This window comes from Saimiri boliviensis, chromosome 1 (assembly GCF_048565385.1).
Source record: "Saimiri boliviensis isolate mSaiBol1 chromosome 1, mSaiBol1.pri, whole genome shotgun sequence".
NCBI classification, from domain to species: domain Eukaryota; kingdom Metazoa; phylum Chordata; class Mammalia; order Primates; family Cebidae; genus Saimiri; species Saimiri boliviensis.
This window is the reverse complement of record NC_133449.1, coordinates 84,099,059-84,125,447: the sequence shown is the minus strand read 5'-3', so window position 1 is coordinate 84,125,447 and position 26,389 is coordinate 84,099,059. Positions and strand designations below refer to the sequence as shown.

Here is a 26,389-nt window from a genome sequence, read left to right as displayed (position 1 = left end):
ATGTGTAGGCAAACCCCTGTGCACAATGACCTGGGCGGCATCTGGCTGTTTCCTGTATGTATCAATAGGGCAGGTAAGAGTAACAAAGAATTTAGAAAAACGACCCAGACAAGCACTGAAGCGTGTGCAGATTTACTATATATTAAACCATGTCTTAAAGTTAGAAAAAGAAAAGTAATGTGATCCTGGTACAAATGCAGAAAGGAAGGTATCCATCAGGAAAAGCAATCAACAAAAGCAATAGACTAAGAAAGATGATTGCTAAACAGTAGGAGACCTAGACCAGTGTTATATTATGGAAGCCAAGAAACTTAGATGTTCTCTTCCACTTACAAAGAAAAAAAAGGGATAAAGTTTAATCCTGGCCATTTAAATATTATGCCTTACAGCAGCAAGAGTGCACGTTAATGTATGCAATTTTTAAAAAATCAACCAGGAGATTAAAGGAAGGGGAATCCTAGGAGAGAATGCAGACTGTAACAAAAGAATATAATTGGATTACAAATATATGTCATAACCACACTGAGAGGTAGAGAAAAAAGATGCTGGCCTACATAACTTTGATAAATGACGCTACAACTGAAAACTGTAAGACAAAGACAAAACGAACTGCACATAAACACTGCAGTCTAGTTGGTAAAGCTGTTTCTAGGAGCAGAGATTAACAATTCTGAAACCACTCCACATGAATACTAAGAGCAAACAAATAAATCAACAGATGGCAGAGCTGGGAGCCAGGTTTCTAACTGTTGGAGAGGAAGGTTACAGATAAGGAAACAGGGAAGGCTAGAATAAACCATGTGGTTCTGTATTAGAGTCCAGACATCAGTATGAATTCATGTTTAGCTTAATATGGAGACAGATGGCTATACATGGAAATAATTATAGATGTGTACATATTTGGTTAATAATAGATAAATATATTTTCTAGATCTTTCTGCTGAAAGGGCTTAAAATCAATGATAGTCCAGTAGCAACGAGAACAAGCACACCCAGTCCTCAGATCCTGGTTTTCTCTTTTTTTTTTTTTGAGTTGGAGTTTCACTCTTGTTGCCCAAGCTGCAGTGCAGTGGTGGAATCTCCGCTCGCTGCAACCTCAACCTCCACCTCCAACTCCACCTCCTGGGTTCAATAGATTCTCCTGCCTCAACGTCCAGAGTAGCTGGGATTATGGGAGCCATCATGCCCAGGGAATTTGCCCTGAAGATGTTTCAGGAAGACATTACCATCTGAATCACTAGACTGAATAAACAAAATCTGCCCTCACCAGTGTGAGTGGCCATCATCTAATCCTTTAAGGACCTAAAAGAAAAAAAAGGCAGAGGGACACAATTCATTCTCTTTTGAGCTAGGATATGTATCTCCTTCTGCCCTTGGATACTGGAGATTCTGATCATCAGGACTTCAAACTCCAGGACTTCTACCAGTGGCCTCCCACATCCACCCCAGTTCCCAGTCCTATGGCTTCAGACTGAGAGTTATACCATCACTTCCCCTGGTTCAGCTCCCATAATCACATTAGCCAATTCCTATAGTAAATCCTCTCTTGTCTATTTATATACATTCTACTGGTTCTATTTCTCCGGAAAACTCTAATTAAACCAGTAATTGCACTTCTAAAACTCCATCCTACAGAAATGCTCAACCATGTGTACAGCACAAAGATATACACATAAAGATGTTCACTGAATCACTAGTTATAACAGCAAAACTTTAGGAAATAAAATGTCTATCAATAGGAAAATGGTTATATAAATTACTTTACATTTCTACTATAAAATAATATGCAACAGTGTTTTCACTCAGAATGAAGTGGGGAGATATTATACAGTTTTGAGCAGAAGAGTGACTTGGTCTGATGTATTTTAAAAGGATCCTTCTAATATATTGGGGTGGCCTGTCACGGGATGGAGAGGGAGCAATGGCAGACAGAGAAGATCTATTAAGATGCTATTATAGCAACCTAGACAAGAGATGTGGCTCTGACAAAGGTCTTAATAGTAGTGAGAAGTGATCTGATTATGTGCGTGTGTTTTCATACACACAAATATAGACATACACATATACAAACTAATTTGCTGACTGACTAGATGAGAAATATGAGAAAAAGAAAGGAATTAATGATGATCCAGAGTTTCTGGCCTGAGCTAGAACAACGGAATATTTCTGTCTAAAAGATGAAAAAACTAAACGACTTCGAGGTTAAAAGACCTGTCCAAAGTCACAACAATAAAATGGGAAGAGTCAATAGAATCCAGGTCCATCTGACCATAACTCCTAATCACTACGGTACAACAATATATTTGCCTAAGGAACTTCAGCATCAGTTACTGTGCCCAGTATTAGTGCAAATCTTCTTATTAACATTAACTAATAAAAAATACTATGAGCTAGATCATTTACTAGCCAAATAAATTTGTTAGCTATATGCTTAATAATGATAAGATTTTTTTTTTTGAGACGGAGTTTCGCTCTTGTTACTCAGGCTGGAGTGCAATGGCGCGATCTCGGCTCACCGCAACCTCCGCCTCCTGGGTTCAGGCAATTCTCCTGCCTCAGCCTCCTGAGTAGCTGGGATTACAGGCACGTGCCACCATGCCCAGCTAATTTTTTGTATTTATAGTAGAGACGGGATTTCACCATGTTGACCAGGATGGTCTCGATCTCTCGACCTCGTGATTCACCCGCCTCGGCCTCCCAAAGTGCTGGGATTACAAGCTTGAGCCACTGCGCCCGGCCAATGATAAGATTTTAAGTGACTTTTAGTTAGCAAATGACTTATTATTGAATGGCATGGTTAATTGCCAGTGAAGATCATTACTGCCCTCCAGGATGACAAGCTTCATAAAATCTCAACACCCATTACACTCAATCTCCACTACAGGAGAAAAGACAAGTAAATTTGTTATTTGTGCTAATATGTTCAACAGAAAACTAAAATGAAATATTTAAGAAATACAAAAATATGTATGCATATTAAACCACATAATCTACACCACACTTGAATGTTCTTTTCCAACTTTAGTCAGAAGACTATGTATGGTACTCAGAATGGATTCCATACCTAAACTGAAGAGACAGTGAAGTAAAACTCTTCAAACCAGTTTAGGTATTTTCATTTTATTTGTGTAGGCCTACATACCTTCATATTTTGGTGTACTAATTATCTTTAAGGAATCTCTGTCAGCGTATTAATATTAGACAAACCAGCCGAGAGCAGGAGATCAAGCCTGTAATCCCAGAACTTTGGAAGGCCGAGGTGGGCAGATCATGGGATGAAGAAATCAAGACCATCCTGGCCAACATGGTAAAACCCCATCTCTACTAAAAATACAAAAATTAGCCTGGCCTGGTGGTGGGCTCCTATAATCCCAGCTACTTGGGAGGCTGAGGCTGGAGAATCACTTGAACCCAGGAGGCGGAGGCTGCAGTAAGCCAAGATCATACCGCTTCACTCCAGCGTGGAAGACAGGGGAAGACCCTGTGTCACCAAAAAAAAAAAAAAAACAAAAAAACAAAAAACACTTTATATATACCTGTGGAACCACAAGGAACAAGAAAATTATGAATCATATAAAATACAGATATGGCAAGTTAAAAGACAGAAATGTCAAACTTGCTTCAGAAACTTTTGGGATTAACCCATAGTATCAAGTTAACTGCTACCAATCTAAGAATGGTGCTCTTATCACTGAGCACAAGAGGCTCAATGGTCTGGTCTTCACTCTTCAAGACCAAAAACATTTGTACTTTACCATCATTTAAAAATACCTCCTCATATATAACTTTACACTAGGTAAATGTTTTACAAAAAGAAATCCACTATCATTCCTCACTGGTCAATGTTCCAGAACTAGAATCATCCAGAGATTAAATTATAATCTTTATAAAAAGGTAGGGACTCTGAATAAAGTATAGACTTTACCTAGTTTACAAAAGGCAAGGGAACCAGAAGAGTATATAGGATATTTTTTAAAACAACCAATAAACCATGTATCCCTACTGCCCCACTCTAATCTGACTTTTCTAGTTAGTGAATCAGATAAGCAAATCTAATAAAATTTTGGACATTAGTTTCAACTCTAAGAATACTACAGAAAAAAATCAAACTCATGGAAAAATAAGCCCGAACATGTCACTCACCATCTCCTAAAATAATTCACATGGCTGCTTCCCAACCTCTGCAAACTCTACTTCCTACCTCTCTACTTCTACTATAGTCCCTGTGTACATACTACAAAAAAAAAAAATGTATTTATCCAGTTTACTTCATAATGGTGAATTCTAATAAAAAATACAGTGAAAATGTTTAATTTGGCCATTTATATCAACTATTCAAGTAACTATGTACAGCTATCTTATCCTCCAAAAACTCAAGTTCAAAAAAGGATGGTCATTAATGATGAAACTGATAATTAAAACTTCTAAAAGAAAATACAGTTGGAACCGGATACAGTGGCTCACACCTGTAATCCTAGCACTTTGAGAGGCCAAGGTGGATGGATCACTTGAGGTCAGCAATTTGAGACCAGCCTGACCAAAATGGTGAAACCCTGTCTCTACTAAAAATACGAAAAAAATAGCCAGGCATTGGTGGTACACACCTGTAATCCCAGCTACTTGGAAGGCTGAGGTAGGAGAATCGCTTAAACCTGGGAGGTGGAGGTTGCAGTAAGCTGAGATCACACCACTGCACTCCAGCCTGGGTGACACAGCAAGACTTCATCTCAGAAAAAAATAAAATACAGTCAGGCCTCTGTATCCACAGGTTTTGCATCCGCAGATTCAACCAAGAGGACGGAAGATAAAGCATTTGTGGGATGAGGAACCCACAAATAGAGGGCTTTTTGTATCTGCATATAGCACATTTTCCTATCTTCAGGGCAGAATGCAGAACGTGAGCATCTATGAATTTTGGTGTCTGTGGGCATTTTGGAACCAGTTCCCTGTGGATACCAAGGGACAACTGTAGAGATGAATTTAAACAGCCATTTCAAATGCTTTTAGTCAAAAGCATATCTAACTTTACCCAGCAGATAAAGGGAAAAAAATCTGTAACATAAACTACACTATTCCTATATGAAGAAGAGATGTAACTGTATATTGGAAATGAACTTTTTGACTAGAAAAGGATATTCAAACTCATGCCTTTATTTATTACTATAAATAGTTTGGGAACTTAAGCTTTATAGTTAACTTCCAACAGATTCTGAAAACATATCTTAAGCATTTGAAATTAGAGGAATAACAACTATTTTTCCGGTATCTTCAAACGTTCGACTATAACAGACAACAGACACTTGAACATGTGACTTTAAAAACAATCATGACAAATTTCCTTCATTATGATTTAGAGAGTTTAGCCTTACCATCTCTTACCTGTTAAGATTTTTAAAAAAGAAAGAAAGAAAAAGGGAAAAAAAAAAAAAAAAAAAAAAAACACCGACCACTACCAAAAACAATGTAAGATTATTTCCTTTCCGGTCCAGGAGGTAACAAATTCGTAGTTCTGATGAGCTATGGATCCAGAAGTCTACATTTTAAGCACCTATACCTGGTGATAAGTATGCAGGGAAGAGGTTCTGAATTTCCACGATCAATGAAATGTAAATGGTTTGCTGAGTGTTACAATGCAGAGTATTCTAGTGCCTTTAATTTAAATTAACTGAATGCTAGAAATGTTTAATTCAATTAAATGTTAGAAGCATGGTATGACAGGGGAAAAAAAGGGTTTTAGAGTCAGAGAAATGGGTTCAAATCAAATACCCTAGTTTATTATGTAACCTTTTACAAGTCAACTTCTCTGAGCCTTGGTCTTTTCACCAATAAAATGAGGATAATACTGCCTCTAACAGCACTTTTACATATATTAAATAAAATAAATTAAGCATGTGCCACAATGACTACTACAAAGCAATCCTCAATCACCACCTTGTTTCTTCCTACCCCCTCTCTACTAAACGTCAGAATCTTGCCTTTAGTCAATGCCCTTCACTCAGTAGTGTGCTGGTTAACATTTAACAACTAGCTGTCCAGAGGAAGAATGCCCAGTTTATAGCACTGGTTGGTAGCACTGGCTTATTTCTGTGGTGTAAATATTCCTACTATGGCTGATCCCAAGCAGGAAGTCACTGAATGCAGAGATGTAAAGATATGCGCAATAGCACATTATTATTAATAGCACACATTCTTCTCTATCCCATTTATTGTCTCTATTTTGTTTGATTTTCTCCATTACACTTTCACCTTTTAAAATGTATCTTGTTTGTTTAGACATTTGTCACCTGTTTCCCGTGACAAGAAAAAGCCTCAGGAGGGCAGGCATCTTGTCTCATGCCAAGTAGCTGTAAAATTTGAAAAAGTATTAAAAAGTGTTTAAAAATAAAAAGACTAATGCAATCAAAACACATCCTCAATGTCAGTGCAATTATTCCTTCTGTCTGGTAAAGGAACAAAGAATAATCATGACCAGTAAATATCAAATATTTAAATTCAAACGACAGACTACTTCTCCCACATTACCTAGCTCAGTCAATAAAAAGAGGCTAGACAGAGGCACTTCCATATAAGATGTCCAACTAGAATATCATACTAATTGAATCCAAGGCAGGCAATCTTACCATCCTTAATAAATAAATTCAGGCAGTTATTTTATGACTATAGAAAGGGAAACAAATACTACTGTTAATAAGTAATATATTATCTTTTTTATGTTTTATTAATCCAGCTTGTAGGCAAAGCCTCTATACCTTGAATTTACTTTACCTGCATTAATTAACATCTGCAAACATTCTACAGAGTTGTGATAAGCTGCTTCATGAATCGGCATCCATCCCCTGTTATCAGCGACGTCGACACTTCGGCCATTTCTGAGCAGTTTCCTTAAGACTTTTACATTGCCTTCCCTGGCAGCAAGTCCAACTGTAGAGCACGTGTCCACATAAGCTTCTGTAAAATCCATTTGTTTGACCAGTCTACAAAACAAGGTAGAAGGATGATACTACAGTCAATGAAACAACACTTCACTCCTAAAGACAAGCAGATCATGGTGGGCCTGCCTAGCATCTCTCACATGACTGCTGAAGAATGGCCCACAATACAGAAAGTGACTGCCATGCCACAGTCTCTGCTGGTGCCTAAACAAGGAAGTTCCTCTGTTTGGCGGATTAGAATTCCTTGGACTGTTCCTACTAAAAACATAAAGGGATTTCTAAGTGTTCTATCTTTCCTCCTCTGGAAATGTTTGAGAAGCAATTTCCAGCAGGCTTCAGCTTCTGTTCATATCCAACCACAATGTACTCTCTGGTGCTCCATTAATGAGAGCACCTCTAGTTAATCCCCAGTGTACACTGCATTATGCAGAGATGGCCATTCAACTACTGACAATGCTCACTCTCAATATATAGCCCTCTATAGGAAACAACTGAACCCAAAAAGGCCAGAAAAGCAGTGCAAGACAGGTGTCATTCTAGTCTTCCTGTACTTGCTGGTCCTTTCCAGAAGAAGTTAAACACTCAGGCTCTCTATGTTTGACCAAATAGTCTCACTGACTGAGCATACTGAAACAGAGAACATCATAAAGGGATGAGTCCTGCTTTCCTACATATCCCACAATTTCTTCACAGAATTCTTGCCCATATCATCATCTCTCTCCAGTGCTCACTTCAAGTTTCCCTGCAGTCAGAGTCCAGTATAGCTCTCATGTGACTCTCTCAAAGACATAATTTCTTGCTAGCGACTATGAAGCAGTTTAGATATGGAATACATATTTGATGACAAATTATTGTTTATTTTCTTAAATGTGATAACGGTATCACAGTTATTATGTCCTTATTCTTTTTTTTAGGGAACTTGTTCTAGGATGAATGTCCTTATTCTTATAAGACACATATAGAGTATGTGGCAGTAAAATATCATAACACATGCAACGTACTTCAAATATTTTTCATTTAAAAATATAGAGAAAAAAGGAAGTAAAGCAACTGTGCAAAATGCAAATTACTGGATCTAGATGAAAGGTACTGGTCACTACACTCTTTTAATCTAACTTTTCTGCATATTCAAAATTTTTCAAAAAAGGAGGGTTAGCAACCATGTCAGGCAATATGGAACTACAACTTAGAGAAAATAGGAAAAGACCTGTTTTGGGGCGAGCAGTTTTTTGGTGCCAGCTTCCTGCTGATTTCTTTATAAGAAAACAAGTAATACCCCTTGAATCTTGAGTGCTTCAGCATTCAAGACCATAGTATAGAAATCTTCAAGAAAGAACAATCATTTGTGGCTTCTGTTTTCACACACGCGCGCGCGCGCACACACACGGTCATGATAGTCCAAGTGAGTTTCCTAAAGAACAGTTTGCAGCAATAGCTCTAACCAGCAGATCTTCAAAAATTTTTAGGATCCTTGACCCCGTTGAAAAACTCATGAAAGCTGTAGATCGCCCCAGAAAAGTGTACACTCCAAATTTTGTACACAATTTCAGCAGGTTCCCCAGCTCATTTCCAAAGCCTTTACTGGAACCCCAAGTTAAGAACATTTGCCTGCTCTTTTGTGAAAAAGCCACTGAGGATGCTAAAGATGAATAAGACTGTGTAAAATTTAAATATATAAACAATTCCCATTGAAAAGGCAGCTACTCTTTCACAGACGTAAACATTTATTGTAAACTTTCTGCTTTTATTTGAAAGGCAAAACACATTTTTTTCCAGGACATAAAATTAAATATGGATTACATTCCTCTGGCTGCTGTTATATGGCAAAAATCTAATTTCCAAAGCAGAACAAAATGTGTTTCTAGGTGCTACCTGCGGTGCCGGTACACCGCCTCCGTATTTGGACAGCAAGAGTGACGACTACTGTCCTTTTCTCCTTCCTCGGCCCCGTTAGAAATAAGCCAAGTTCCAATTTCAGAGCTACACACCTCCGCAAGAATTGTGGGTATTGTAGTTCTCTATACAAGCATACTAAAGGTAGATTAGGGTGATTTACGGAGGCTGTAAAAGAATCCATTGCTTACTACACGGAAGGTCAATGCCTCTTGACCCACTAATCAAGGAAATAAAATAAAGCTGACTGAAACCCAGCTGGAAAACCTTTCTGGATTTAAACTCCCAGTGCGCTTTGCGCCAACAGTGGCCATCGCGCCTGCGCCCGGAGCAGCCGGTTACTCGCGTACCGGAGGCTACAGTCCCCCGCGGCGCGGCGGCAACTAGGGTTCAAGGCCGCCGTGGCAGAGGCGCCGCGGAAAAGATGTGGGTTTTTGGTTACGGGTCCCTGATCTGGAAGGTGGATTTTCCCTATCAGGACAAGCTGGTCGGATACATCACAAACTACAGCAGGCGTTTCTGGCAGGGCAGCACGGACCACCGCGGGGTCCCCGGCAAGGTGAGGCGCCGGCCAGCTCCCCACACTTACTGCCCCCCGGACCCCCGCTCCCCAACTCCACACCCACCACCCAGCTGCGCGGGAGCCATACCCTAGCGTTTATTGGGGGCCAAGTACATGGCTTGGGGTGACACTTATTTCTGTACATTTTCCCTGCTACCTGCCCGCCATCTCTATCCAGCCCGGGCACTCCTTCCGAAGCTACTTAAGATGCCGGTGGTTCTTGATGCCGCGAGAAGCGCGGGCACAGGCACTCGAGCTGGCACCAGGCTGAGTGCGGAGAGGGGGCTCCATCTCTCCACAACCTCTGCCAAAAGAAATAAAAAATCCCACTGGCGGGAAGATGAATTTTTTCGTGTCACCACAGAGTTGAAATACTAAAATCAAGTTGCAAATTCAGCTTTTTAGCAATTAAATTTGTTGGCATTTCTGCATTCTAGCAGACTTTCATAGGTTTGCGATTAAACATGCATGTTACTTCTAGGATTTCTTTACATCTCTCAAAAGTTTTATTTTTCTGATACCTAGGATCGCAGAAGAACGAGTTTCAAATTTTTCTCTGGTTATTAAGGAACTCATTTTGGTTTTCAGGTACTAGCGAAGTTAAGTGAATTTCTGGTTGCATTAGTAACACAGTACCAAATTTATTACTATATCTAACATTTTAATGTTAGTTTCTTGATGGTTCTTACAATATGAAATGTAAGTTATTTGATCCACTTTTCAGTCGGTCATACAAAGCATAAATCTCAATATATGTGTAGACAATTAGCAGCAGCTCACTGCTTATGCAAATCAGCTCTGTACCGGCTGCCAAACAACTAATTCATAAAGAAAACTAAGATTGAGGTAACTAATAATTTGGAAACTGGTCAATGGAAAAGGGAAAAAGATTGGGGCTCTAAAGTAGTTTCCACATGCTCATAAAAGAGACACAATTCATGAAAAGAACCTGAGTTAGAAGCCATTCCATTTTTTTTTTTTTTTTTTTTTTTTTTTTTGAGACGGAGTTTCGCTCTTGTTACCCAGGCTGGAGTGCAATGGCGCGATCTCGGCTCACCGCAACCTCCGCCTCCTGGGTTCAGGCAATTCTCCTGCCTCAGCCTCCTGAGTAGCTGGGATTACAGGCACGCACTACCATGCCCAGCTAATTTTTTGTATTTTTTTAGTAGAGACGGGGTTTCACCATGTTGACCAGGATGGTCTCGATCTCTTGACCTTGTGATCCACCCGCCTCGGCCTCCCAAAGTGCTGGGATTACAGGCTTGAGCCACCGCGCCCGGCCGAAGCCATTCCATTTTTAACTTGAGTTGGTCAATTAAGAACTTGGCTTTTAGGTAGACTATACTGGCCTACTGGCATGTTGGACAGCATGACTTGAAAAGGGGGAAATGGCTTAGGGTAAATGCACATTTATAGATCAAGAGAAATGTCAAAGCCAAAGTATCTCCAAGAATCTTCTAAAACAATATTCAAGACATTAACGAACTAAAGTAAATAAAATGCCTTTTCAGTTGTCAGTTTTGGCTAGGCCTGATGCCTCACACCTGTGATCTCAACACTTTGGAAGTTTGAGCCAGGAGGACTGCTTAAGGCCAGGAGTTTGAGAATTGTCAGTTTGATATGAATATTTAAAATGGCCATTCTGAGGAGAAAACCTTTAGCCCAGGCTCCAATTATAATGACCAAATACTAAATATTTATGTATGTGGTTACAAAAACATATTTTACTACTACAGTCTTTTGACCAAAATGTGCTGTGTGTTACATAGCACACTGAAATATGTATGCTGTCAGAATAGACTGATGATTAGAAGTTGCCTAGTCAATACAACAGTCCATGATTCTTTAAAAGGAGAAAGGAGCTGGGCCAGGCACGGTTGCTCACGCCTGTAATCCTAGCACTTTGGGAGGCTACAAGGCGGGCAGATCACCTGAGGTCAGGAGTTCAAGACCAGCCTGACCAACATGGAGAAACCCCATTTCTACTAAAAATACAAAATTAGCTGAGTGTGGTAGCACATGCCTGTAATCCCAGCTACTCGGGAGGCTGAGGCAGAAGAATCGCTTAAACCTGGGAGGTGGAGAATGCAGTAAGCCGAGATCGCACATTGCACTCTAACCTGGATAACAAGAGTGAAACTCCATCTCAAATAAAAACTAAAAGGAGCTATAAAAGCCAGTATCTCTTTATACTAAAATATAGGAAAGCAAAGTAAGGGGGCAAAGCTGCACTGGCTAACGTTTTTACAGCTACTTTTATTTAAAGAATTTATCCTAGCAAATTAAACTGTAATCTAATTACATTTACTGTTCTGTTTTAAAAAAATGGAAAGAACATCATAATTTTACCTCACATTTTTAATTAAAATGGATTGCCAGCCTTATTATCTCACAAAACTGGCAGTTTCTCATCAAAGTATTTTATTTAAATGTTTTTCACACATCAAATAGAATATATTACAATTTTAAAAAGAAATATTTTAATGCAAGAGACAATCATAAACATTGACTAGATTTCTAACTTTTGTAGATCAGAAACATTACTCGTTACACAATGAAAACATCCATCATGACTCATATTTTACATCCTCTAAACTCATTCAGGTAGATGTTTCTCAGTAACATACTGAGAACAAGAGTTTAAGTTTTAGAAAATATTTCCAAGTAATTTTCTTTCTTTCTTCCTTTTTTTTTTTTGGAGATGGAGTCTCTTGTCACTCAGGTTGGAGTGCAGTGACAGGTTCTGCGCTCACTGCAACCTTTGCCTCCCGGGTTCAAGTGATACTCCTGCTTCAGCCTCCTGAGTAGCTGGGATTACAGGTATGCACCACCACGCCTGGCTAATTTTTGTATTTTTAGTAGCGATGGGGTTTTGCCATGTTGGTCAGGCTGGTCTTGAACTCCTGGCCTCAAGCAATCCACCCGCTTCAGCCTCCCAAAGTGCTGGGACTATAGGCATGAGCCACCACGCCCAGCCTCCAAGTAATTTTATTTATTATAGTGCCAGTAGTTCATGTCTGTATCATCCAAAGCAGTCACAGGATTCCATTTATTTCCCCTTAAAATCACTCCCTGCATACTCCTTTGTGTTTTGTGTTCCACCAGCCACCACCTCAATCTAAAACTTCACTACTTCTTTTCAATAATTACTACTAAGCACTTACATAAGTGGGAGACAGTTATGCAAACAAAAATACTTGATAAGTGCTATAAGGAAAACAAATGAAGGGGCAGTAAGAGTTTAGGAGAAGGAGTTGCTAAGTCCATCTGGAGAGATAATGCCCGGACTTTATGGAGGAAGTGGGCAGATGATATAGGCAAATAAAAGGGAGACAGGCATTCTGTACTAGGCACCAGTATATTCAAATATATGAGTGTTTTTAAGAGTTACAAATTAGCCGGGCGCGGTGGCTCACGCCTGTAATCCCAGCACTTTGAGGAGGCTGAGGCGGGTGGATCACTAGGTCAAGAGATCGAGACCATCCAGCCTGGGTAACAGGAGCGAAACTCCGTCTCAAAAAAAAAAAAAAAAAAAAAAGAGTTACAAATTAATTCAGTAAAACTTCAGGGTAAAAATGGAAAGAAATTAGGTTTGTAGTTAAGTCATGCTAAAGAATTTTTTTTTTTTTAAGAGACAGGGTCTCACTCTGTCACCCAGACTGGAATACAGTGGCATAATCATGACTCACTACAAACTCAACCTCCCAGACTAAAGTGATCCTCCCCGCTTCAGCCTCCCTAAGTAGCTGACACCACAGGTGCATGGGCACCATGCCTGGCTAATTTTTTGCATTTTTGGTAGAGACAGGGTTTCACCATATTGCCCAGGCTGGTCTCAAACTCGTAGGCTCAAGCCATCTGCTTGCCTCAGCCTTCTAAAGTGCTGAGATTACAGGCATGAACCACCCATGCCCAGCCAAGGATTTTTATTTTATGCTGTAGAACATCACAACTATGAAAATTTTGAAGCAAGAGAGTGACTCGCCCAATTTTTACACCAGAAAGTTATCCTGGGCCCAACTACAGAACAGACTGGAAGGAAGCAAAACTAAAGTCGGGCAGGAAAATCCTTAAGGAAGCTACCAGAAGATAGAACTAGACTCAGATAACCCTCTAAAGACAGTTACCAAGAATTGGTTACAGGGCTGGATGCAAGGGGAAACAAGGAGAGATGGAGTGCCAAACTTGTCAGCTGTACCAATAACATCATCTACCGTGCACTTCCTCCTTCCACTTTAACTTGAGTACTACATACTTTATCAACCTAATTGTTCCAAAGCATTTCTTTCATCATGCCAGTCACCTACTACCCAAGTTCTGTAGTAGCTCCTTAACTGCCAACTTCTCTCAAATTTCGGTAGCTTATTTCCACTGCCCATTAATTTCAAATCTGCTCTTTGGCTTTTCTAATCTGATTTCACCCTGTTTCTCCAGTCATCTTTCTGAATCATCTCCTCTGCTAAAGTCAGACTCTTGGTCTCGTGTAGTCCTGCCTCTAAGGATTCATGAATTGTGAGTCATGTCCTTTCACCAGAATAGGGGTCTTTATGATCACCTAAGACTCAAAATTCTTACTGCACTTAATAAATACCATACATCTTAGCCCGTAAGCTCAATTTATTTCACGTTAGTTTGCATTCTAGAATGACAACATAAGCTACTGGAAGCAAGAATCAAGATTACTTCTCCACAGCACAGAATAGGTATGCAGTAAATAACTTCTAATTCACTTTGAAATGGAAAGTACTATGGCAATATCTACTTGACCCTCACCAATATATGTACCCTCATTATAGCGTTATCTTAAAAACAAGTCAGAAATCTGAATGTCCAAGACACACAAATGTTTACAGTTCATCAGTGATACAATATTATCCCTATTAAAATGTATGAGAAGACTAACAGGAAAATTAAATGAGAAATGATAATCCAAAATCCCATGTGTTCCACGATTATGAATTATCTATATGAACAGATAAAGACTAGAAGGAAATATCAACAAAGATGACACAAATGCCTGAAAGATTCACGGTCACTATGTGCCAGACACTGGGCATACAAATAGGTAAAACTGTAGCTTACGACTTAGCGTTCCCATGAATGATGTTCAGGTATCAGTACATATACAGCCTTTGGTACTATGTGGACGAATTTTATTTTTAAAAAAAGCTTGCAGGCACTGATATAAGTCACCTTTGTGCCTTAAAGTATGGAACATTCCAAGTCTGGACTTTCTCTAAGGCTTTCCATTTATAAACAAAGACTGTTTTATCAGTCTTTGAAATGGAAGAACAAACAAAATTTGTTTTGGCTTGATAATATCTCATTTCAATCTCAAGTTGAATAGTAAAAAGTGAAGCTTTCCATATAACTGTCAACTGAGCTGTGTTAAAACCAAAAAAATAAAATTGCCTAGAACACAGATGGTCTGACTGTCCCATATAAGAACTACACAAATAGGCCAATTCTAATATAAAGTTCATATATGAATGTAAAAGGAATGCCTGCCTTGAAGTACCCATTACCATATACAGAAAGTTAAGAGCACTTCATAACTCAGAAGTATAAATCATTCATTCTCTCACACTTAAAGCCTCTTAATATAACCTGGTAGCAGTGGTTCTTAAAAGTATAAGCCCCCAAACAATTTCTGGAATCGGCAGGAAAGTTGTTATATACACGAATTCTTAAAACAGCTCCAGACCTACAGAATCAGAAGCTCTGGAGGTATTTATGGCCTAACAATGCGTTTGTCAAGCCCTCCGGGTCATTTTGATCTACACTAAAAGTTTGAAAGCCACTTCCCCATAGGAAAGCACACTTGATGTCATTTTTTCCCCCTAATAAAACTAAAGGCCGGGAGTGGTGGCTCACGCCTGTAATCCCAACACTTTGGGAGGCCAAGGAAGGTGGATCACCTAAGGTCAGGAGTTCAATATCAGCCTGGTCAACATGGTGAAACCCCCGTCTCTACTAAAAATATAAAAATTAGCTGGGTGCGATGGCAGGCACCTGTAATCCCACCTACTCGTAAGGCTGAGATAAGAGAATCACTTGAACTGGGGAGTTGGAGGTTGCAGTGAGCCGAGATCTCATCATTGCACTCCAGCCTAGGCAACAAGAGTGAAACTACAACTCAAAAAATTAAAAAACAAAAAATAAAATAAAAATATAACATTATGGCTGGGCGCGGTGGCTCATACCTGTAATCCCAGCACTTTGGGAGGCCAAGGCAGGCAAATCGTGAGGTCAGGAGTTCGAGAGCAACCTGACCAATATGGTGAAACCCCATCTCTACTAAAAATACAAAAAATGAGCCAGGCATGGAGGTGCATGCCTGTAATCCCAGCTACTCGGGAGGCTGAGGCAGGAGAATCACTTGAACCCAGGAAGCAGAGGCATATATATAACATTATTTTTTCATAAGGGAAAAACCAGAATATTTATCATTACTGTTTCCATTTGCCTTTCATTTTAGATGACCCTTAGTCACTGGTCTGTTTTCCAATATATTCATGTAAGTTAACATAATATATGTAATATGTATAAATTGATGGAAATATTTAAAAGACCAACACAGTCTAGATAAGGTAGATTCTCTTAGCTTTATCATAAAAAATACGTATGCTTAAGAAATAGTGCTTCTTATGGGCAAATATAGTTCAAATATTCCACGTCAAAAATGTTGCTAATAGCCAGCTACTTAATGAACTTTATTAATTCAGAATTTTTTTTTTTTTTTTTTTACCTTTTTTAAAACAGCCTGGAAGAGTTGTGACTCTTGTTGAAGATCCTGCGGTATGGTATAAATATTCTTTTTTGTAAATTTTAATTTTATAAAATGTTGAGATGTTTCTCAGTTTTAGTTTTATTAACAATTGTCACAGACAATTTGAACTGCCCTACCCAATATGAACTACAGTTTGAACTAAGACAATTTAGAATTCTTTTCTGTATTTGTGGGGGTTTTTTGTGTGTGTTTGTGGAAAATGAAGCCAATAAGAAAAGTCAGAATGTAGGATGAAAGGTAGACAACGAAGTACAAACAAATGGCATGTAGTCTCGTTTTTTGTGGGGTTTTTTTGTTTCGTTTTTTTTGAGACGGAGTCTTGCTCTGTCGCCAGGCTGGAGCACAGTGGTGCAACCTCGCCTCACTGCAACCTCCGCCTCCTGGGTTCATGCGATTCTTCCACCTCAGCCACCCGAGTAGCTGGGACTACAGGCGCATGCCAAACGTCCAGCTAATTTTTGTATTTTTAGTAGGGACAGGGTTTCACCATGTTGGCCAGGATGGTCTCAACCTCTTGACCTCGTGATCCACCCGCCTCGGCTTCCCAAAATGTTGGCGTGAGCCACCGCGCCCGGTCTTCTGGATTGTTTTAAAAACAAGTTTAACTAAGAATTTTGTGGTCCCCTTTAACATTAATGGAAGTACCCCCCAGACAGCCAGACTACCATCAAGAATTAAATGGAACCCTTAAAAGCTCTCTTTACTTTTTCTAGGAGTCTCATATTCGGCAGAAATCTAAGTCAGGAATTCCTTTTTTCTTGCTTGCTTAGTAGTATTAATAGCACCTGTGAGTCGTGTTTTGTGTTTTTAACTTTTAAGTTCAGGAGTACATGTGCAGGATGTGCAGGTTTATTACATAGGTAAACATGTCATGGGGGTTTGTTGTACAGATTATTTCATCACCCAGGTATAAATATTAAGCCTAGTATCCATTAGTTGCTTTTCCAGATCCTCTCCCTCCTCCCACTCTCCACCCTCTAGTAGACCCCAGTAGCACCCGTGTTTTTAAAACTAGCTTGGAGCACCAGAAAGTTTTATGTAACCAACAATCCTCAGTTTCTTAAATATTTTCCATCAATTTATTGGGTACAAATTCAGAATTTTATATTGTGAAATGTTAACTTTGGAAAGGACTTTAATAAGCAAAAATCAAGCAGTTAGTAATGGTAGATAAATAATGGTGTAGATTAGGAAATGCTTTCATAATTGATACGAAAAGCATCTATAAAAAACAGCTTCAAACTGGTAACTCATAACTCCTAATTAAACAGTTAATAAACAAATGGCACTTTGTTTCTATGTAATTTTTTAATGATCAAGTGAAAGCCTGGTAGTTTTCCTTTCAGTCCCATTATTAAAGAAAAAGACCAAATTAAAGAAAAAATAAGATAAAATGCTGTGCCTATGATACAAAGAAATTATTCACAATAGAGATTTTAAAATGCTTATTTTCTTCATTTCTTTTTTTTTTTTTTCCTTTTTTGAGACAGAGTCTCGTTCTATTGCCAGGCTGGAATGCAGTGGCGCGATCCCAGCTCACTGCAACTTCCGTTTTCCGGTCTCAAGCAATTCTCCTGCCTCAGCCTCCCAAGTAGCTGGGACTACAGGCAGGCACCACTACGCCGGGCTAATTTTTTGTATTTTTAGTAGAGACGGGGTTTCACCATGTTAGCCAGGATGGTCTTGATCTCTTGAACTCGTGATCTGCCCGCCTTGGCCTATTTCCTTTATTGTTTATTATGTTGCTCTGTGCACTTTAAGTGAAGAAAAACTATATTGACTTTTTTTTGTTGAGATGGAGTCTCACTCTATCACCCAGGCTGGAGTGTAGTGGCACGATCTTGGTTCACTGCAACCTCTGCCGCCAGGGGTTCAAGCAGTTCTCCGGCCCAACACTCCCAAGTAGCTAGGATTACAGGTGCCTGCTGCCATGCCTGGCTAAAATTTGTATTTTTAGTAGAGACAGAGTTTCACCATCTTGGCCAGGCTTGAAGTCTTGACCTCGTGATCCACCTGCTTTGGCCTCCCAAACTGCTGGGATTACAGGCGTGAGCCACCACGCCTGGCTGACTTTTAAGAACATACAAGATACATGACAAGTACTAGAGCCCCGCCCGCCCGCCCCGCCCCCCACCAAAAAAAAAAGAATATACAAGATAGAGCCAGGCATGGTGACTCACACCTATATTCCCAGCACACTGGAAGGCCAAGGTGGGCGGATCACTTGAGATCAGGAGTTCGAGACCAGCCTAGCCAACAGGACAAAACCCCTTCTTTACTAAAAACTTAGCTGGACATGGCGATGCGTTCCTGTAATCCCAATCCCAGTTTCTCGGAGGCTAAGGCAGGGGAATCACTTGAACCTGGGAGGCTAAGGTTGTGGTGAGCCAAGATCGTGCCACTGCACCATAGCCTGGGCAACACACAAGACTTAGTCTCAAAAACAAACAAATAGAAAAGAATATATGAGGTACTCTCAGCCGGGTGTGTTGGCTCATACCTGTATTTCAGCACTTTGGGAAGCCAAGGTGGGTAGATCACCTGAAGTCAGGACCAGCTTGGACAGCATGGTGAAACCCCATCTCTACTAAAAATACAAAAATTAGCCAGGCATGGTGGCACACACCTGTAATCCCATCTACTCGGGAGGCTGAGGCGGGGAATCGCTTGAACCCAGGAGGCAGGGAAATCGCTTGAACCTAGGAGGCGGAGATTGCAGTGAGCCAAGTTCACACCACTGCACTCCAGCCTGGGCAACAGAGCAAGACTCCATTTCAATTTAAAAAATATATATATATGAGATACTCTCTTAGATCACAACCTATCATCACCTATTTTAATTAACCTTATAAATACTAGTGTATTCTTTTCATTTTTCAACAGGGATGTGTTTGGGGTGTTGCTTACAGACTGCCAGTAGGAAAGGAAGAAGAAGTAAAAGCATACCTTGACTTCAGAGAGAAAGGAGGCTACAGAACCACAACAGTCATTTTTTATCCAAAAGATACCACAACAAAACCATTCAGTGTATTGTTGTATATTGGAACATGTGATAATCCTAACTATCTTGGTCCTGCACCTCTGGAAGACATTGCGGAACAAATTTTTAATGCAGCTGGTCCAAGTGGAAGAAATACAGAGTATCTTTTTGAACTTGCAAATTCTATTAGGAACCTTGTGCCAGAAGAAGCAGATGAGCATCTTTTCGCTTTGGAAAAATTAGTAAAGGAACGTATAGAGGGGAAACAGAATCTCAATTGCATATAAAGAACTAATCATTGACTTTTCTAAACAAGCAGAGCTTTTAGTCTTCAGAGAATTAACTTCAGTGCGCAATCGCAATATGATTTGGAAATACGTTTGAAGATCCTATTTTTAATCTAGTCAGGATATTATCTAAACTTATAGTTTAATTGGAAATGTCCTGAAACACATATATTCAAAAGATTGGGATACAGTGAAAGAAAATTCAAATTTTAATAACATAAAGATTTCCTAACTTTATGCTATTGAACACTTACTCATCAAAGTGAGTTCTTCAGAAAAATACAGTGAAGGACTCAGTTCAGTCTGGTTTTTATCAGAATAACAATAATCCTGCTGTTTCATATCCCAATACTATTTTGAAGATCTAAAGAATTAAACCAAAAATTCATTAAATATAAGGTTATGCCTTCAATAGATTCCCATACAATTCCATAACCATGGTTTAAAATATACAAGTTTAAAATAACATGATTAGAAATATATAGTAATATGAATAGTATTTCAGCCTTAATTGTGAATTTCCTTGTTACTTAGGTATTAAATGAAACCTTTTCAGTTTTAAGCCAAAAATTGGCATTTTTTAATATAAAAATTTCCTTGGAATTATAATGTACTGTACCTCTTCTTTTTTAAATAAAGGCATTTTACTGTATGGAAAATAACTCACTAAAGCACAAATTACATTATACAAATTATGATCACTAATGATGTAGTCTGTCATTCGCTTTTTATTAATCTTATACCAAAACTAAAAAAAATGAGCTTTCTGATACTACAAACTAATGACATACATAATGAAAGTTTAGTTTTTAAAACAGCTTTTGGAATTCTTTGTCTGTCTCTCTCTCTCTCAAGATATATATATGTATGTATATTTTACATACATACACACACACACACACACACACACACACACACACATAATGTATATATATTTATTCATTCATTTATTTTACAGCCTGCGGAGTCTGGCCATCCACAGGCTGGGAAGTGTAACCTCTGGCAGAAGCCAAGAGCAAGCACCTCCTAGAATCATAATTTTTTATTTGTATAAATTTATAGGATACAAGTGCCATTTTGTTACATGCATAGATTGTATTTTTTTTTTAAGAAGTGGCATTACCTGATTATTTGTACATAACTTTCTTTTTCTTTATCTTGTCATCCAAAGAAGAGTATCAATTGGGTGTATGCTGCTACTCAACTAGGAAACAAGTTATTAACTCACATAGAATTAAACTTTGATTCAAACTATTCAGGTTATTCCTGATTATAGGTTATTTCTTTCTCAATAGGACATATGATCTCTTTAGAATCTTTCACCATAAAAACTTCAGTATAAAACTAAATTTAATATGATACTTACTAAAAGCTCCTTAAACCCAGGCATGATTAATAATTAGTACAGAGGTTTTTTTCCACATAAAGCTGTCCTACATGTCCTTTTCATGTTTTCCTATTTAATAACATCTTACTTAGTAATTTACTCAGCTATATAACTACTTTAAATATCTTCCACCATTTTAAATATTAGTTTTCCAGAAGGCATTTTACTTTGTCCTGTAAAACAGAAAGGGTGCTCAATTTATTAATGAATATCTCATAAGGATGTGCTAGGCACTTGACATATGGAGGCATATGTCCTCATTTTCTGCATAAATTCCTCTAGTTTGTTTCCATAGTAACTTGCACTCAGTTACGCATCTAACAAATGGCTGAAATCCACATTGCTCTGACTTGGGAGCACATGATTGTTCTGTAACATCTTTTTTAAAAACCCATCTGCAATTAACTACTCTCACTACCCTGCTTGTTTTTTCAGAAGGTAAACAAGATTAAACAAGATTAATGATTAATTTCATTTGTATAATGAAATAGTATGTAACTGGTTACATAAAGATGTTAGAGTTAATTTTGACAGATGTGTATATATTCCCACAAATATAACAAGCCTATCCAAGACTGACATGCTCAGAATCATGTCAGTCAATGCAGAGACCTAGTTTTTCATTTTACAACATCCAAAGAAGTGTGTGATTACCCAAAGTGATTATCATTTAATAACTAGCTTGCAGAATACTAAGAGGGAGGGATTACTTTGGGATCATCATTTATACATCTTTCTAGGCTTACCATTAGAAGTTAAACTAGAAGATTTGTGAATATACATGTGGTATACCATCATCATTTACAGGGAGATTGTGTTCCAGACAGCCGAGGGAAGGGATATTCATTTTCATTAGGATGGGGAGAAACTGACTGAAATGGAAAAGTTAAATTCTAGTATCAGAAGCTGGGATTTGGAGCCTCCAAGCTAGAAAGAAACAACTGTGGTACCAAATTACTTAGAGTAAGTTTTCACTGCAAAGCTCAAGTCTTTTTACGCCCTCAGATATCACTTTCAAAACATTTTCTCTCTTGCTCTAATTACATACAACACAAAACTCAGATTCTCATTCCTCACAGTAGAAATATTAGGTAGGTATTCAGTTTTAGGAATTCAAGAAAAGGTAACAGTGAATCCTACATTTAGAAAAGAAACTAAAATTTTCTTTTAAATCTCAGATTAAATTTTTTAAAGTTGGTCTTTGTACTCCTACTCCAGACCACTATTATAATACTTTTCCCCACTCCCAAATAATACATTCACTCTTCAATTTACCAAGAACTGTAAGCATCTAGATGCCACTATCTACATACATAAAGTTATCATTTAGGGAAACAAAGATTATGATGATGTCAACTCCGAATATTTAAAAGCATGAACATGACTCATTTCACTGTGACTGATTTTAAAAGTCTGACCATTGTCTATTGATATACATTCATCTTAAACGGGAAAATTTTTAATTTTCTAATCAAGTGCCTGAAATGTATATTATTATATATCTTGAAAGTACCTATTTACTTTTAATATAGGTAAAACATTACATAATGACTGATAAAGTCAATAAATATTATTTAAAATTACTTTATATCACATATTCAGAGTATCATGGGTTCAGTTTCTCTTCAAGATTCCTAATGATTACAATCATGCCACAACTGTATTTGGTCTATTAGATATTTTTCAAATATTTTTCAGAAATCTAATACATTTCATTATATTAGATTTCTCTGTTCCATAGATACATTTTGTTTTTAAATTACAACTTCGGAGTATACTCTCTCAATGAGTAAGTGCATATACTTACATCATGGGTCGTTGTAAATATCAATGTAAACATCATATTTGTCATTTACCATCCCTCGTTCTTTCTTTCCAATCAGATTCTTTCCAATCAGATGACAAATGTGCTTTAAAATTCCCTTTAATCACATCACATTAAAAATTACTATCAAATGTTCCTATTACACCTATCTTTTCTCAGCAAACACTGACTACATTCTGTATTAATTTATTCAGCTTTTAACAATCTATTTTTTTATTTGTTTTTGTTTTTCTCTTAGCAATCTATTTTTACGGATTTCTAAAACTGTGAATTTGGCCAGTGTAGTGGCTCACACCTGTAATCATAGCACTTTGGGATGCCATGAAGGGACAATCACTTCAGGCTAGGAGCTAGAGACCAGCCAGGGAAATGTAGCAGGACCCTGTCTCTACAAAAAACTTAAAAATTAGCCAGGTGTGGTGGCATGCACCTGTAGGCCCAGCTTCTCAGGAGGCTGAGGCAGAAGTATTGCCTGAATCCAGGAGTTTGAGGCTGCAGTGAGCCATGACGACACCACTGCACTCCAGGCTGGGCAACAGAGCAAGACCCTGTCTCAAAAAAAATAAAATAAAACCTTGAATTCACTGTTGGCATATATTAGAGACTCAAAGATTTTGTAATCCTGTAACTACTATGTCGAAGAATTTTAACTATTCCAAAGACAACTATAGTACTAAAATTCTTCTTCTGTATGTCAAATTTATATGATGAAAATTAGCCTTGTTGGATTTCAGGGGCTTTTCATTCTTGTGGTTCATTTTACTATTCCAAAATATTATATTTCAGTTTCATTTTCTTGGTTGTTTTACTTAATTGTACTCAGCGTCCTCTTTATAAATGATTCGCCTACACATGTACACACACTATAACTGGAAAACCCACCTCTAATCCTACAATTTCTTGTTTTCTTCCAGCTTGCTTATTCTTCACAGAAACTTTTTAACCACATAGTGCTTCACTTCCTTATCAACTCATCTTAATCCCTTTCCAAGTCAACTTTACTCTACCATACCACTCAGTCATTATAGTATCAAGTCTCCAGTGACCACTTCCTGACTGAACCCAAAGATTTCAATTTTCATGCTACTCTGGTGCATCAGACACTAGTGATCAAGCATCCCACGTCACTAAGGTCAAAGAGAAAAACATTTCATTGTTTACGATTATAATTCTTAAACTATTCTTTATCAGATACACAAACTAATCAATCCTAGGCTTCGATTACCATTTTTACTTGGATAGCTTCCAATCTCCAGCCTGTTCTCTCAACCTCTTCATATGTCTGTTACATGAAGGCACCTCCAGTTGTGCTACACAAGCATGGAAACTTAGTGTACTAAAACCAGTACTCGTCTCCTTTCCCAACCAGAAAATCTGGTCCCACATTACCTCCCTGCAAATAATATACATTAAATGTTGAACAACAGTTCAGGAAAAAAACAAACAGGTTTATGATACTCATATCAGTTTATAAGCTTTTAAAGGAAATAGATGGTATTTTCACAATATGTACAAAATGTGTTTGTGCCTTTTTTAATATTAAATTTTACCCTTTGTTTTACTAAAATTATATATATATATGTATATATATATATGTGTATATATATATGTATGTATATATATAATTTCTTTAAAAGTGTAAGCACTCTTGGCCAGGTGTTGTGCCTCATGCCTGTAATCCCAGAACTTTGGAAGGCCAAGGTGGGTGGATCACCTCAGGTCAAAGAGTTCGAGACCAGCCTGACCAATATGGTGAAACCCCATCTCAACTAAAAATATAAAATTAGCCGGGCATGATGGTGGGCACCTATAGTCCCAGCTGCTTAAGAGGCTAAGCAGGAGAACTGCTTGAACCCAGGAGGCGGAGGCTGCAGTGAGCTGAGATTGTGAGCTCACTGCAGCCCAGTGAGCTGGGCAACAGAGCAAGACTCTTGCCTTAAAAAAAAAATTTAAAAAGTGTAAGCAATCTTTCATTGGAATGCCATTAGGCTGAGATAGTTACAGCACTCTGGGTTCCTATATAAGCAAACTGAAGTCCAATGTAAACAGTAAAACAAAACTTAATCTTTGTTTTGTATTTTTTAATTATAAATTGACAAATTATATGTATATATTTATGGGGTACAAAGTGATGTTATGATTTATGAATAAGATGTGCAATAATTAAATCTAATTAACATATTCATCACCTCAAATACTTGTTTTTTGTAGTGAAAACTTTTGAAATTTACTCTTAGCAAGTATAAAGTATACATTATCAGTCACTATATTCCCCATGCTGTGCAACATATCTCAAAGAAAAAAATTTCTCCCCTTTGACTATCATCTCCCCATTCCCCCATGGCTTCCCCCTACTCCTGGTAACCACTGTTACACTCTCTGCTTCTTTTAGTTCAACAGTTTTAGATTAAATATATAAGTAAGCTCATATGGTGTTTGTCTGTCTGTACCTGGCTTATCTCATTTAGCTTAATGTTCTCCAGTCCATCCATGTTGTTGCAAATGACAAAGTTTCTTTCATTTTTAAGGCTGAATGAAATACATCCACTGCGTATGTATACCACATTTTTCTTTATCCATTCATCTGTCGAAGGACACTTAGATTGATTATATATCTTGGCTATCAACATATGGATTTCCAATCTTTTAGGTAAATACTCAGAAGTGGGATTGCTGGATCATATAGTAATTCTATTTTTAGTTTTTTGAGGAACCTCCATTGTTTTCCACAATGGCTGTACTAATTTATATTGTCATTAACAGTGTACAAAAGTTTCCCTGTCTCAACATCCTCACCAACACTTATCTTTCATTTGTTTGATAATAGCCATTCCATGCTGACACATATGGCGTAATAACTCATTGTGGTTTTCATTTGTATTTCCTGATGATTAGTAACGTTAAGTATTTTTTCATGTATCTGTTGGCCACTTGTATGTCTTCTTTTAGAAATGTCTATACAGGTTCCTTGCCCATTTTTTAACTGGATTATTTGTATTCTTTCTGTAGAGTTAAGAGTTCTTTTTATATTCTAAATTTTAACCCCTTATCACACATATGGCTTGCAAATATTTCCTCCCAATCCACAGGACGTCAGAACTTAATTTTCATCAATCAGAAACCAACAACTATTCTCTAATGAGCAACTTTCTGCCAGATTTTACCCAAATAAGACAAACAAGTAGCTATGCCAATCAAGTAATTTTTTTTTTGAGACAAGGTCTCACTCTGTTGGTTGCCCAGGCTGAAGTGTGGTGGTGCAATCACAGCTCACTGCAGCCTCAACCTCCCAGGCTCAAGCAATCCTGTTACCTCAGCCTCCCAAGTAGCTGGAACTACTGGATGTGCCAACATGCCTGGGTAATTTTTGTATTTTTTGTAGAGATGGAGTTTCACCATGTTGCCCAGGCTGGTGTTTAACTCCTGAGCTCGAGTGATCTGCCTACCTCAGCCTCCCAAAGTGCTAGGATTACAGGTGTGAGCCACCATGCCCAGCCCAATCAAGTAATTTCTTTACTTTGCTTCCACATTCAGCCTGCAAAGGTCTGCTGCTTACACTGTTAAAACAGAGTTCCCTGAACCTCTTCTAGTTTTGGGTGCCACCCGATTCATGAATCCTTTAACACACAAATTCTGACAAGTTCATTTTGTCTGAAGTTTTTATTTTAACAAAGTCAAAACAAAGTTAGCAAGGAAGCCCTGAAGCCATTTTCGGATAAGGCTTAAAAGGTTA

At 38.2% G+C, this 26,389-nt stretch overlaps 2 protein-coding genes across 7 annotated transcripts in view; one reads left to right on the top strand and one right to left on the bottom strand.

The window, feature by feature from the left end:
• Positions 1–26,389, bottom strand: part of ASB3 (ankyrin repeat and SOCS box containing 3) — a 106,916-nt gene that overhangs the window by 67,023 nt on the left and 13,504 nt on the right. For 5 of the 6 annotated variants that reach the window (XM_039464000.2, XM_039463998.2, XM_074400180.1 and 2 more), the window contains one exon: positions 6,766–6,974. In XM_039464000.2, coding sequence (XP_039319934.1) covers positions 6,766–6,961 — 196 coding nt within the window. In that variant the 5' untranslated portion in view covers positions 6,962–6,974. Of the gene's footprint in view, positions 1–6,765; positions 6,975–9,475; positions 9,492–26,389 lie in introns of those variants that run through there. The other variant, XM_074400185.1, reaches the window with a different exon arrangement.
• CHAC2 (ChaC glutathione specific gamma-glutamylcyclotransferase 2) lies at positions 9,147–20,225 on the top strand. Its single transcript, XM_003922739.3, has 3 exons — positions 9,147–9,384; positions 16,150–16,185; positions 19,061–20,225. The coding sequence occupies exons 1-3, from the start codon at positions 9,250–9,252 to the stop codon at positions 19,442–19,444; spliced, it is 555 nt and encodes a 184-aa protein (XP_003922788.1). The 5' UTR covers positions 9,147–9,249; the 3' UTR covers positions 19,445–20,225.

Bases quoted from the DNA above. Each gene is read 5' to 3' on its own strand.
- CHAC2 (XM_003922739.3), top strand. From the start codon at position 9,250: ATGTGGGTTTTTGGTTACGGGTCCCTGATCTGGAAGGTGGATTTTCCC. The intron at 9,385-16,149 runs GTGAGGCGCCGG...TTTTTAAAACAG, and splicing joins ACCGCGGGGTCCCCGGCAAG to CCTGGAAGAGTTGTGACTCT. The intron at 16,186-19,060 runs GTATGGTATAAA...ATTTTTCAACAG, and splicing joins CTCTTGTTGAAGATCCTGCG to GGATGTGTTTGGGGTGTTGC.